A 15,021-nucleotide genomic window follows, 5' to 3' on the forward strand; every position below is an offset into this window, starting at 1 on the left:
ATGTCTCTGCCTCTCTCTTTCTGTGTCTCTCATGAATAAATAAATAAAATATTTTTAAAAATGAACATTTTTACAATATCCATACTGCCCCAAACAAATTCAATGCAATCCCTAACAAAATACTAACAGTGTTTTTCATGGAACTAGAACAAGTAATTCTCAAATTTGTATGAAAACACAAAGGATCCTGAAGAGGTAAAGCAATCTTGAAAAAGAAAAACAATGCTGGAGATATCACAATCCCAGATTTCAAACTATACTACAAAGCAACAGCAATCAAATCAAATCAGTATGGTACTGGCACAAAACTAGACACAGATCAATAGAATGTAATAGAATCCCAGAAACAAACCCATGTTGGGGGCGGACCTAAGATGACAGCATACTAGGAGGACCCTAGGATTGCCTTGTCCCTTGAACACAGCTAGATATCTATCAAATCATTCTGAATACCCAAGAAATCAACTTGACAGAGGACTAACAGAACAAACTGTACAACTAGAGGGAGAGAAGAGGTCACATTGAAGAAGGTAGGAAATGCAGAGGCATGGTCTAGAGGATAAACATCATGGGTGCTTGGGAGGAGAAGGAGCCCTGATCACAGAGAAAGACAAGATAGAGTGGAATGCACAAGGACATGAACAAGGAGAACACTTCCCCAAAACTGTTGGCTGGGAAAATGACAGAGGCTTATTTTTCTAAGTGTTTGTAACCAGCAGAGATCAAGGATTGGAGTTTTAGGAGTCAGGGGACTTGGCTGGAACAGAGACCTAAGGATGCTGACCTACTCCACCCTCAGCATAAACCAATTTCAGTAAACAACACAGCACTAACAGTGGCTGTCTAACTTGTTTACACCAAGTCCTGCCCCCCTGCACTCTGCTGGTATGGCTTTTCTCAGGCAAATGTGCCTAAGTACCAGCACAATGGGTCCCCTCCCCAGAAACCTCTGCATACACCACATCTACTGACTACAGAGACTGGCAAAGTTTCAGTTCTAGTGGAAGTGGCATTAGGTCTCATTTAGCAATCAGACCAGAGTACAACTAGTTAAAACTCACTACTTTGTAGCTAAGGTACAAACACTGCCCACTGCAGGCAAAGAAAGCCTCTACAGACTGCTGACCTGAGGAATAAAGCGGCCAAAACACAGCAGCAGGGTGGATGCAGCACACACCAGAGACATTATCTGAAGCACCAGGCCCTGGAAACTATATAACCTCTTCTTCATAAAGTCATTACTCTCAGGAGCAGAAAAAAAATAACAGGCAATTCTAACACAGAGAAGACAGAGACCTAGACATAATGCAGAAATAGTGGAGGAATTCACACCAAAAGAAAAAACAAGAAAAGGTCACAGCCAGAGATCTAATTGAAACAGATAAGTATTTTTTTTAATAAACAGATAAGTAATATACCTGATGCAGAATTTAAAGCAACAGTCATAAGGATAGTAACCAGGCTAGAGAAAAGCATGGAAAACATCAGAGAGACACTTACTGCAGAGATAAAAGAGCTAAAAAACAATCAGACAGAAATGAAAACTGCAATATCTGATATTTGAGACTGACTGGATGTAATGATCACAAGGAGGGAAGAAACAGAGGAATGAGTTAGTGATATACAAGATAAAGTTATGAAAAATAATGAAGCTGAAAAAATAGAGAAAAAAGAATGACAGAACACAGAGTAGACTTAGGGAACTCAGTGACTCCATCAAATATAATAACATTCATACTATAGGAGTCCCAGAAGAATAAGAGAGAGAAAAGAGGGCAGAAGGTTTATTTGAGGAAATAATACCTGAAAAGTTCCCTAATCTTGGGAGGAAATAGACATCCAAATCCAGAAGGCACAGAGAACTCCCATCAAAATCAACAAAAGCAGGCCAATGCCAATACATATTGTAGTTAAATTTGCAAAATAGATTTATAAAGAAAAAATCCTAAAAGTAGAAAGACAAAATAAATCCCTAACTTACAGGAAAAAAAAACATAATACTAGCTACAGATCTCTCCACAGAAACTTTGCAAGCCAGAAGTGAGTAGCATTAATATTCAATATGCTGAATGGGAAAAATCTGCAGCCAAGAATATTCTGTCCAGCAAAGCAAGTCCTGCATCAGGTTCCCAGTGGGGATCCTGCTTCTCCCTCTGCCTATGTTTCTGCCTCTCTCTGGGTCTCTTATGAATGGATGAATGAATGAATGAATTAATGGTTTCCCAGACAAATAAAAACAAAAGGAGTTTGTGACCATTAAAACAACCCTGCAAGAAATATTAAAAGGGACTCTGTGTGTGCAAAGGAAAGACCAAAAGTGTCAAAGACTAGAAAGGAACAGAGAAAAATTCTAGAAACAATGACTAAATAAGAAAGAAAATGTCACTAAATACATATCTATCAATAATTATTCTGAATTTAAAAAAAACACACTTCAATCAAAAGACATAGGGTGTAAGAACGGATTAAAAAACAAGACCCATCTATAAGCTACCTACATAAGATTCATTTTAGACCCAAAGACACCCGCAAATTGAAAGTGAGGGCTGGAAGAATATTTATCATGCAAGTTGATGACAAAAGAAAGAAAAATAGCCATATCTATATCAAACACACTTGACTCTAAACCAAAGAATGTAACAAAAGATGAAGGGGACTATATAAACAATAAAAGGGACTATCCAACAAGAAGATCTAAAAATTGTAAATATTTATGCCCCCAACCTGGGAGCACCCAAATATATGAAACAATTAATGACAAATATACAGGAACTCATTAAGAATAATACAGTAATAATAGGGGACTTTCAACACTCCACTGACATCAAAGGATAGGTCATTTAAGCAGAAAATCAACTAGGAAAAAAATGGCTTTGAATAACACAGTAGACCAAATGGACTTAACAGATATACTCAGAACATTTCATCATAATGTAGCAGAATACATATTCTTTTCAAATGCACACAGAACATTCTCCAGAATAGGTCACATACTGGGTCACAAATCAGACCTCAGCAAGTACAAAAAGATTAGATTCATACCATGGATATTTTCTGACCACAATGCTATGAAACTTAGTTAACCACAAGAAAAAAATCTGGAAGGATCACAAATACATGCAGGTTAAAGAACACTAAAGAATGAATGAGTCAACCAGGAAGTGAAAGAAGAAAAAAAAATACATGCACACAAATGAAAATTAAAACACAGTTGTCCAAAACCTTTGGGATGCAGCAAAAGTAGTCATAAGAGGAGATTCCACTCATCCTCTAGGATACGGTGGGGGAGAGGGAGGGGGGGCACACTTGATGGCCAGCTTGGTGGTGGCAGAGCCAGCAAGATTCCTGACAGCCAGTTTAGAAAATCTCAGCCTACATTACAAGTGTTTGCATAAGTAACACAAGGAAAAGCAATGGCAGGAGAAGTTAAGATGGCAGAGGAGTAGGTGGCCCCCAAACTTGCATTGTCCCTCAAATACAGCTAGATAACTATCAAATCATTCTGAATACCCAAGAAATCAATCTGAGGACCAAGAGAACAAGACTACAAGTCTACGAGTAGAAAAGCAACCACCTTCTGGAAGGTAAGAGGTATAGAGAGTTGATTTGAGGGAGATAATAACTACAGATGCTGTGGAGGGGAGGGAGTCCTGCTTATAGAGACTACTACAAGGTATTATAAGCAGTGGAACACAAAATTGGGTTTTAGAAGTCCACTATTGCCAGGGTTGTGCCTGGCCTAAAGGTGCTCCACTGGGTAAGGAGAGTGGAGACTCAGGAACCAACAGCATAGTATGAGTACCCTCTGTGTAGCAAGAAGAACTGGTGTTATCGATAATGCTTCACTGTTCCCAGCCACAGGAGCAGGGATGCTCCCTGAGGGCAGTAAGCCCGGGGGGGCAGCTTTTTGGCTTCACTTTACAATAAACAAACCGATGCCCGATGATGCATCCACTTTCCTGGGGTGGATTGGCAAATGGCAAAAGCACAGCAAGGCCCTCTCCCAGAGGATCACTGGGGGTCTGCACCATAAGACTCCCTAAAATTTGGAGTTTTGAAACCCAGCAATGTGCTTAAGATAAAACACAGCACAGTGCTGCTTGGAAGGTGGATGGTTTGGACAAAGACAAGGGAAAGGCAGGGATCTGATGGAAGCCAGGAACACAAGAGGGGAGAGTGGGGGACATAAACTCCAAGTTCCGGGAGGAGTGAATGTGGGGTTAGGCCGCCATTTTGTATCCCACCCATAAGCAAGGACAGACCTCAGTGAGGTAAATAGCACCATCACGTGGAAAACGGAGCTGCTTACACCAAGCTTCACAAGCCTACATCCAGTAGGTGCATCTTCAATGGAGAAAGGAGGTCTGAGAATCAGTGTAATGGGTCCCCACACCAGAAGACAAGTACAAACCGCTCACCGGCATGAATTCTACTGATCATAGAGCAAACCTTCAGTTCTAAGGGAAATAGCTCCCTTTTCTATTTTTATTTTGTTTAATTTTTAATAGATTTTTTATTTTTAGATCTAGTTTCTTGTAACATGCAGACCAAAACACATAGTCTGGGAAAAAACAACAGAGGAATTCACCCCAAAAGAACAGAAATTGGAAGTAATAGTCAAGGATTTCATAAATACAATTATAATTACGACATCTAAACTGGGCACTTAAAAAATTATAAAGATATTTACTGGGACTGAAAAAAAGCATAGAAGAATCCCTTACTGCAGAGATAAAAGAGCTAAAATCTACTTGGACTGAAATTTAAAATGCTATAAACAAGTTGCAACCCAAAATGGATGACATGGCAAGGAGGGATGGATGAAACAGAGGAATGAATCAGTGATATAAAAGATAAAATTATGGAAAATAATTAAGCTGAAAAGAAGAGGGAAACAAACATAATGGATCATAAGTTAGAATTAGGAGACTCGGTAACTTCATATCATAGGATCCCTGAAGTTGAAGAGAGAGAAAAGGGGGCAGAAGGTTTATCTGAGCAAATTATAGCTAAAAATGTCCCTAATCCGGGGAAGAACAGAGACATCTAAATCCAAGAAGCACAGAGAATCCCCACTAAATTAAATCTGGCTAGTGCCAAGGCATATCAGAGTCAAATTCACAAAATACACAGATGAGGATAGCCTCCTGAAAGCAGCAAAGGTAAAAAAAAAAAAGGTCCCTAAATTATAAGGGAAGACAGATCATGTTGGCATCAGATCTATCCACAGAAACTTAGCAGGCCAGAAGAGAGTGACAGGATATATTCAACATTCTGAATGGGAAAAATGTGTAGCCAAGAATACTGTATCCAGCAAGTCTGTCATTCAGAATAGAAGGAGAGATAAAAAGTTTCCTAGACAAAAACAAAAACAAAAACAAAACCCTAAAGGAGTTCATGACGAGTAAACCTACCTGCAAGAAATATTAAGGGGGACTCTTTGGGGAATAAAAGACCAAAAGCAACAAAGACTAGAAAGAAATAGAGACAATCTACAGAAATGCCAACTTTACAGGTAACACAATGGCACTAAATTCATATCTTTCAATAATCACTCTGAATGTTAATGGACTAAATGTTCCACACAAAAGACATAGGTTAGCAGAATGGATTAAAAAATTAGATCCATCTATATGTTGCCTAAAAGAGACTCATTTTAGACCTAAAGACACTTGCAGATTGAAAGTAAGGGAATGAAGATCTATCTATCATGCTAACGGATGTCAAAGGAAAACTGAAATAGCCATATTTATCTCAGACAAACTAGATTTTAAAACAGAGTGGAACAAGAGATGAGGAAGGGCATTATATCATAATTAAGGGGTCTATCCATCAGGAAGATCTAACAGTTGTAAATATTTATGCCCCCAACTTGGGAATACCCAAATATATAAATCAATTAATAACAAACATAAAGAAACTCTGATAATAATACAATAATAGTAGAGCATTTAACATTCTACTTACATCAATAGACAGATCTTCTAAACAGAAAATCAACAAGGAAATAATGACTTTGAATGACACACTAGACCAGATGGACTTAACAGATATATTCAGAGCATTTCATCCTAAAGCAGCAGAATATACATTGTTTTTGAGTGCACATAGGACATTCTACAGAAAATATCACATACTGGGTCATAAACCAGCTCTCAACAAGTACAAAAAGATTAAGAGCATACAATGCATATTTTCAGACCACTCCTGTGAAACTTGAAGTCAATCACAAGAAAATATTTAGAAAGAACACAAATACATGGAGAGTAAAGAACATCCTACTAAAAAATTAATGGGTTGACCAATAAATTAAAAAGAAATTATAAACTATATGGATGTTCCAAAATACTTGGGATACAACAAAGACTGTCATAAGAGGGAAGTATATAGCAACAGCAGCCTATCTCATGAACCAAGAAAAGTCTCAAACACACAATATAGATCCAATAGGATCCAACAGTGCATTAAAAAGATTATTCACCATGACCAAGTGGGATTTTTCCTCGGGATGCAAGGCTGGTTCAACACTCATAAAGCAATCAACATGATAGATCATATCAACAAGAGAAAAAACAAGAGCCATATGATTCTCTCAATAGATGCAGAGAAAGCTTTTGACAAAACACAGCATCCATTCCTGATCAAAACTCTTCAGAGTGTAGGGATAGAGGGAACATTCCTCAGCATCTTAAAAGCCATCTAGGAAAATGAGAATGTAATGTATGGCATAAGGAATATAATATTATATATATAATAGTCAATAATATTGCAATGACTTTGTAGGATGACAGATGGTAGGTAGGCTTATTGTGGTGACCATTTTGTTGTGTATATAAGTAACACATCACTACGTTGTACATCTGAAACTAATACAATATAGTATGTCAATTATTATTCAATGAAATGTCTAATTATTATAAGAGTAATGTATATTTATAATGTACAATGTGGAAAACACATAAAATATAAAGAAAAATCCTTGCAGGTTATGTTTTACTACCTCTCAGAGACAAACATTGTTAATATTTTGATACATCTTTTTTTAAAAGATTTTATTTATTTATTCATGAGAGACACAGAGAGAGAGAGAGAGAAAGGCATTGACACAGGCAGAGGGAGAAGCAGGCTCCATGCAGGGAGCCTGATATAGGACTCAATCCCGGGACTCCAGGATCATGCCCTGGGCCGAAGGCAGGTGCTAAACCCTGAGCCACCCAGGGATCCCATATTTTGATACATCTTTATTCTGATATACATTTTTATCATACTGAGAATTATCATGTTAAAAAATGTAAAATGCCTATAGCATTCCATTGAAAATATATTAAAATAATGCCACGAGTGCATTCCATGAATTGTACCAAATGCCTAATAGAAATCAGAATTCAGTTTTGACATTTTTGAAGGTAGTAAATGGTAAATGTCTGTTCAGGTCTTTTGCCCACTTTTAATCAAATTATTTATTTATTTATTTTGGCATTGAATTCTATGAGGTTTTTTTGAAAAAAATTATGAAGTCCTATATAAGGGCCCAGTATGAAAAGTTTAGTGCCAATAAATATTTGAGGAATGCGTAAATGAAAAAGTAGTAGCAAATAAAGTGACTCTTGCAAGATGACCTGTTCTAGCCCCAATTCACAAGATATTATTTTGCAATTGAAAAAGTTCGTATCTAAAAATCTACCTAAAATGCAGTCTAAAGACCTGGACCTGCAAGTTACCAAGTGTCTTGGTGACAGTATATCTCACTTTGCTCTGCAACGGCTTAGATACATTTTATGATCCAGATTTTAAGCTAGATTCTGTCTAGTAGATGGATCACTGACATTTCCCTCTGCCCTTTCTTTAGGGTTTAAATGATGGCTTGGAAAAGCAAACTTATAGTCTAACCATGGTGCCTTTATTAGGCTTGCTTGTTAAACACAGGTCTAAGCCTAGTATATCAATAAAACAAATACTTGATTTGTATTTGTTTTATTGATATACTAGGCTTAGACCTGTGTGGTTTATGTATACAATGGAATATTACTCAGCTATTAGAAATGACAAATACCCACCATTTGCTTCAACGTGGATGGAACTGGAGGGTATTATGCTGAGTGAAGTAAGCCAGTCGGAGAAGGACAAACATTATATGTTCTCATTCATTTGGGGAATATAAATAATAGTGAAAGGGAATATAAGGGAAGGGGGAAGAAATGTGTGGGAAATATCAGAAAGGGAGACAGAACGTAAAGACTGCTAACTCTGGGAAACGAACTAGGGGTGTTGGAAGGGGAGGAGGGCGGGGGGTGGGAGTGAATGTGTGACGGGCACTGGGGGTTATTCTGTATGTTAGTAAATTGAACACCAATAAAAAATAAAAAAACAAAAAAAAACAAAAACAAAAACAAAAAATAAAACAAATACTTATTTCAAAAAAAATTCGGTTTTTCTCAGACTTAAAGAATATGATTTCATTTACATTTGAAAGCCTTAACTCCTCTGAAATGGATTTTTTCCCCAAGGAGGCAGTTTTCACAATTAGCATACCCTTTAGGATCTTAACATATATCAGTATGTGAATCACAGGTATACCACTACAGCAAATGTTAAGCAAATGTTGCAGACAAGGAACAAAGCATCATGGTTTCAATGCAGGCTCACATAGCACACTGAGAAACAGTAGATGTTGATATGTAGTTTGTCTAAGAAGTTTTAATCTTTTTAACAAGATTTTATTACTTATTTATTTGACAGAGAGAAAAAAAAAGAGAGGGCATGCATAAGCACGGGGAGAGGCAAAGGAAGAAGTCAGCTCCCACTGAGCAGGGTGCTCCATGTGCGGCTTGATCCCAGAACCTTGGGATCATGACCTGAGCCCAAGGCAGACATTTAACCCAGTATGCCACCAGGCGCTCCTAGGAAATACTAATCTAATGATAAAACTACAACTAACCAATGGGGAAAAGAAGCCATATTTAGATTAATAGCACTAACAAATTCATAAGCAGACTATGGCACTGAACTTTGACCATGTGAAATGTGATTGTAGGATAAATGGGACTCATCAGTAACTAATCTAGTCAGAAAAGGAAAGAGATACTAACAAGGACACAGCTGGAAATTTTAGAAAATCATGTGGCCTACTATGCACTACTTTAATATGCTCCTAAAAATAAGGTTTAGTGCTGCTTTTATTTTGCTTCATTTAAATTGGGTGAGCAATCTTTAATTTTGCAAAGCAACTCCTACAGAAGACAAAAGTCCATCTTCCTATCAGTATGACAGTTTGCTACTGGCATAGACTAGATATGTTGAAACCAATTACCTTGGTAATTAATCTCTTCAGTATTCCTTACAAAGCAAAGGAATCATACTACAGTATCTTTTATAACCAGCAATGCTCGAACAGAAGTCCAAAGACAAGGAAGGTCTTATATTACCATGAAGTCAGAGTCCTCAAACAAGTCCTGGGTTCTTATCATCCTTACATTTGAAACAAAACAAAACAAAACAAAACAAAACAAAACAAAAACACTTAAAGAAGTATAGGCCTTGGGAAATTGGTCCAATATAAGGTGTTTTGGATGGTTTAGTTTGGCAGATCCCATAACTCTTACGCTCAGAAATTACTCTAGTTTTTGCCTATTAGGAGAAGAGCAGAGTTACCATTGGCCCTTTGAACATAGAGATCACCTTCTGCTTTTCACTGGGCCACTGCCTCATTCTGATTAGTTTATTATTGTGCACAAATCATTTAAATTTCTTGTTGCTCTGATTCTAGTTTTCCTTTTTTTTTTCATTTTTCTCTTTTTATTTTATTTTATTTTATTTATTTTTTTTTTTAATTTATTTTTTATTGGTGTTCAATTTACTAACATACAGAATAACACCCAGTGCCCGTCACCCATTCACTCCCACCCCCCGCCCTCCTCCCCTTCTACCACCCCTAGTTCGTTTCCCAGAGTTAGCAGTCTTTACGTTCTGTCTCCCTTTCTGATATTTCCCACACATTTCTTCTCCCTTCCCTTATATTCCCTTTCACTATTATTTATATTCCCCAAATGAATGAGAACATATAGTTTTCCTAAGTGAAACAGGGGAGATGTCTAACCTACTTCACCCACCTTGTAACTATGCAGCCATGATTTAAAAGTTTGGAAAAGGAAATCTGTAAATGTATTCTCTGCTACCAGGAAGAATGCTAAATATTCTTTTAAGATTGCATTTATTTATTTGAGAGATAGAGTGAGAGAGAGCATTAGAGCTGGGGGAAGGGCAGAAGGACAAGCTGACTCCCCACTGAGAGGGGAATCCAAGGTGGGACTCAATCCCAGGACCCTGAGATCAAAACCTGAGCCAAAGTCAGACACTGACTGAACCACCCAGGCGTTCCTCAAATATCCTTAATAATACTAATAGTCACAGACTATTGCATTATATTGTCAAAGATTCATTGGAGTCAGATTCAGATTTTAATACAAGCATTGTCATTTATTGCTGGCATAACCTTGGGCAGTTATTCAACCTCTCTGAGCCTAATTATTCCCTTTTTGTAAGGTTTTTAGTGAGTATTAAATCAGGCATACAAAAGTGCCTGACACTTGTGATGAGCAGTGGGTATCATAGGTAAATGATGAATCACTAAATTCTATACCTGAAACACTGTATGTTAATTAACTGGAATTTAAATAAAAACTTGAAAAAAGAAAAAACATAACAGATATTTATAAATGTTAGTTTCATTTAATTCACTTGAAACCAGAAGACTTAAATTCAAGTTCCCACTTTGCTATTTTACTATACTATATCAAATGACCTCAAGAAAATCATTGAACCTTGATGAACTCTAGTTTTCTCAACTGTAAAATATTGTTGCTGTGAGGATTAAATAACTATATACTAAAGTGTACCTCCAGATAGCCTGTTAAGCAACTCCTGCATAGAGTAATAGTATTCATAAGACTTGTGCTATCCCTACTTTCTCTGTAGGAGCATCCAATAGTGTACTATGTGCTGTGAGGAAAACAAGGGAGGCATAAAATAAGGCCCTTGCTTTCAAGGACAATGGGATAATCAAATGAAAAACTTGTTAGTCTAAGGCTTCTTACTTATGTTCTGATTGTGTACAGTCTTATATTCCAACGAGTTCATCAAGCAATGATAGACTCAGTAGGAAACAGATTCCTGATCATTGGGAATTTTAAAAAAAGATTAATTTCTTTATTTGAGAGAGAGAGAGAGTGGGGGAGGGGCATAAGGGTAGAGAATCTCAACTGACTCCTCACCTGATGTGGGGCTTGATCTCATGACCCTGAGATCATGACCTGAGCCAAAACTAAGAGTCAGATGCTTAACCCTGAGATCATGACCTGAGCCAAAACTAAGAGTCAGATGCTTAACCGACTGAGCCACCCAGAAGCCCCAAACATTGGGAATTTTTTTTAACATTGGGAATTTTAAGCCAAGCTGGATGACAACTCATCTTATAAACAGAAGGAGGTTTTTATTTTGATGAAGTCACTATAGTTTATTTTTGCTTTTGAAAAAAAAAAGCAAAAAAGAAATGGAAGTGGGATTCCTGAAGATCTCTGACATGAAATAAAAAACTATATGAAAAAATATGAAATAAAGTATGAAGGCACTCTTGGTTATTACTTTATTATTGCTGCTATAGAAAAATCACCATACATTTAGTATCTTAAAATAACACCAAATTGTTTATTTTTAGTTTAGGAGGTCAGAATTCTAAAATCCATTTTCTCACAAGGCTGTGTTGCTTCTGTAGGCTTCAAGAGAGAATCTGTTTCCTTGCCATTTTCAGTTTCTGGAGGTTGCCCACATTCCTTGGTTCATGGCTTCTTTCTTATATCATCTGACCTCTTGTTTCAGTCATCACATCTACTACTCATTCTTTTTTTTTTTAACATTTCTTTTTTTTTAATTTTTTAAATTTTTATTTATTTATGATAGTCACACAGAGAGAGAGAGAGGCAGAGACACAGGCAGAGGGAGGAGCAGGCTCCATGCACCGGGAGCCCGATGTGGGATTCGATCCCGGGTCTCCAGGATCCTGCCCTGGGCCAAAGACAGGCGCTAAACCGCTGCGCCACCCAGGGTTCCCTACTACTCATTCTTATCCTGCTGCCTCCTTTTCTCTTATAACGGCCTAGTGTGATTACAGTGAGTCCACCTTGATAAACCAGGATAATCTCACCTATCTTAAATCCTTAACTATCAAACCTGCAGTCACTTTTATCATTTAAGATAACATATTCACAGATTCCAGGGATTAGAATGTGGACATCTTTCAGGGGCTATTGTTCAACCTACCATAGGTACTGTAGCTAAGAGATAATCAATGGGATTTAAAAAGTCATGATGGTAGTTATGGAGGCAGTACATCCTAAGGTATGAAGATAAGGAGGCGGTCACTCCTACGTTGGGAAATGACATAAGCACAAGAAGTGGGGGTAGAAACCAGCATAATTTATATGAGGCTATTAAAAAGACTGATGTAAATGCAGTAGGTGTGAAAAATACAACCTACTGGGAGGAGAGAAAGGTTAGATCACAAAGCCAGGCAAAAGAATCCAAATTTGGTAGAATGGCAATTGAGAGTTACCACAAGCTCCCAAGTGAGCCCCCACATGATGTTACGAAAGCAGGATTCACGGGATGATTGGTCCAGGCAAGCAAATGGAAGAGGAACTCCATGAGGAACAAAGATTGAATGATTGTGTCTCTACTGAAACATCACTGATGTCTAAGCTGATTTTTAGAGTACCTGAAAATAAATTGCCAACAATTTCAAGGGAGAGAGAAAGGGCCAAGGCAGGATCATTTTAGTCTCTCTCCACCTACTAGAGCACAAGCCACAGACAACAAACAAGGGCCTCTCATAGCACTTTGCGAAGGAAGATGATTTCTATGAGTTTAAGGAAGTTTATTTTTTTCTTTTTTAAAAGAGCAAAAATATACCACACTTACCTCATTGCCACATTACTTCCATCTATAACAACTGGTCTCAAATTTTCACTGTTGTCTATTTCATCTTCAAGAGACAGTTCAGGGCTTGCAATCTCTCTGGAGCTGGGACCCCGAGGTACTAACAGACTCAAGCTGACCTGCCCTTCCGAATCACCTTTGTTCCCAAGTCTGACAAGCTCTGCCAACACATCATTAATAAGTGATTCTGGGCCCAGCTTGTTCAATACTGATTGAATCTGTGCCTCTGCATAGCCTAGCTTTAGAGCAAACTCCATCTTGGCTTGATATTCCTTTTCCAAGTCAAGCTTCCCATCTTGTAGAATGCTGCTCTGGGAGAAGCTTGGATGATCTAAGCAGGGTGATCTATAGAGCTGACGGTGTGGCTTAGAGGGAATCTCCTTTTTTTTCAACTGAGCATCTCCAGGTTGGTAGCAATTGTCATTGTTGCTGCTCTTAAGGTTCATCTGTTCAGGGTCACTTTCAGAGTTCATCCACTCTTCAGAATCAGCATTGCTCTGCTCCATGCTGTCCTGTTTAGACTGTTGTTTCTCTTCCTTGGAGGCACTCTTCTCCATTTTTGGCGTCTCCACTGCAGCTGTGGCCGTCATCCCGTTCAGTGGACAGTCTGAGGTGTAATTCACTCTTTCCTTTTAGCCCGTGTGGTATCCACATACGGTTGCATTCCTTTGTGGTAAAATGTGGTGATAGTGATGGTGCAAGAGTTTGCCTGTTTGATTTGGTATGTTCAGATGTTACCAGTACCTACAAATAAACAAATACACCACAATCATTTTTAGTAAAATTCTGGAAAAGCATTTCAGAATGCAGAGGTTTCTTTGTAAGAAACTACAGAGTGTACGACATTTTATTTTTGTGCTTCAAATGATTGGACTCATCTTCCAATAAAAAAAAAAGGACTCCAGTTCTTTAATAATTCCAGGCATAAAAATTTCAACAGTGGCAATAATGCTGTTATTCTCCTTCTCTTCACAAAATAAATCACACTATGTTTAACTGCCAATCATAACTTTGAGAAAAATAAAAAAAAATGGCATCTCAACGAGAGGAAAGAATATATATAACTTTGAAAGGACTCTCTTTTATCCTTTCTGCTGGGTAAATGTTCCCAAATCTCACACCAGATCCTTCTTGCTAAAGCTGAGTTCCACTCCTGAAGAGCACAACATCTCCAGCACTACTCATTGCAAAATATCAGGGACTCTATCTACAAGGTAAATTAGAAAACCATAAAATTGCTTTAAAATAATTGAAGAAGGTATAAGGTGACAAGTAGATGTGCTCCAGAATTTTTAAAAAAGGGTCTATGTACACTTATGAATTGTATCTGCAGCCTCTTTTATTTATTGCAATTTCATTTATTGTATTGTAAAGAGGAGAAAGTTAAGTCAACTTGCACAATAAACCAAAACATTTTTAAAATAATGTTAATTACAGAAGATAATCATGGACAATTTTATTTTTGAACTCCTCCTCTCATCTACCACATTGGTTCCCACAGGTTTCAGTTCTAACTTGGCTAAAGTGTTTTTTTCTTAGCCTGAGCCTTGGTTTCCTGATATACAAAAAGAGAATATTTACCTCACAGGACAAGGATTATGTAAGATGAATAAGGAAAGTGCTTTAAAAAGTGAACAGAACATATGGTAAGTTCTCAATATATGTAAAGGGCACAACAGATACCATCAAAGGACTGTTGATTTTTAAAGAAGTCTGACAGTGAGGCAAAGTCTGTAGACCTGTGATCACTGACAAACTTTCCAGACAGCAGCAGTGTTCACTAATCTAAAACCAGATTATGTAACCAATGTATTGGGGTTTTCCAGTTACCCTTTAGTAGTATTTATACAAACAAGAAGAGAGTCCACTAATAGCTCTATCTAAAAATAATATGGTTAACTGCATGTGTACATTAGGAATATCACATTTGGAAACATTATATGCACACATAATAGATATCTCAGAACTGATATTTAGGTAGAGTATGACTTCCATAATGATTATGCTATCACTTGTGACTTCAAAATTTTT

General features: G+C 37.5%; 1 protein-coding gene across 1 annotated transcript in view; it reads right to left on the minus strand.

The window, feature by feature from the left end:
- ZC3H12B (zinc finger CCCH-type containing 12B) overlaps window positions 1–15,021 on the minus strand; it is a 599,195-nt gene that overhangs the window by 65,772 nt on the left and 518,402 nt on the right. The window contains exon 3 of the mRNA XM_072818273.1: window positions 12,973–13,734. Coding sequence (XP_072674374.1) covers window positions 12,973–13,580 — 608 coding nt within the window. The 5' untranslated portion in view covers window positions 13,581–13,734. The remainder of the gene's footprint in view (window positions 1–12,972; window positions 13,735–15,021) is intronic.

Source organism: Canis lupus, chromosome X, assembly GCF_048164855.1.
Source record: "Canis lupus baileyi chromosome X, mCanLup2.hap1, whole genome shotgun sequence".
In the NCBI taxonomy this organism is placed as follows: domain Eukaryota; kingdom Metazoa; phylum Chordata; class Mammalia; order Carnivora; family Canidae; genus Canis; species Canis lupus.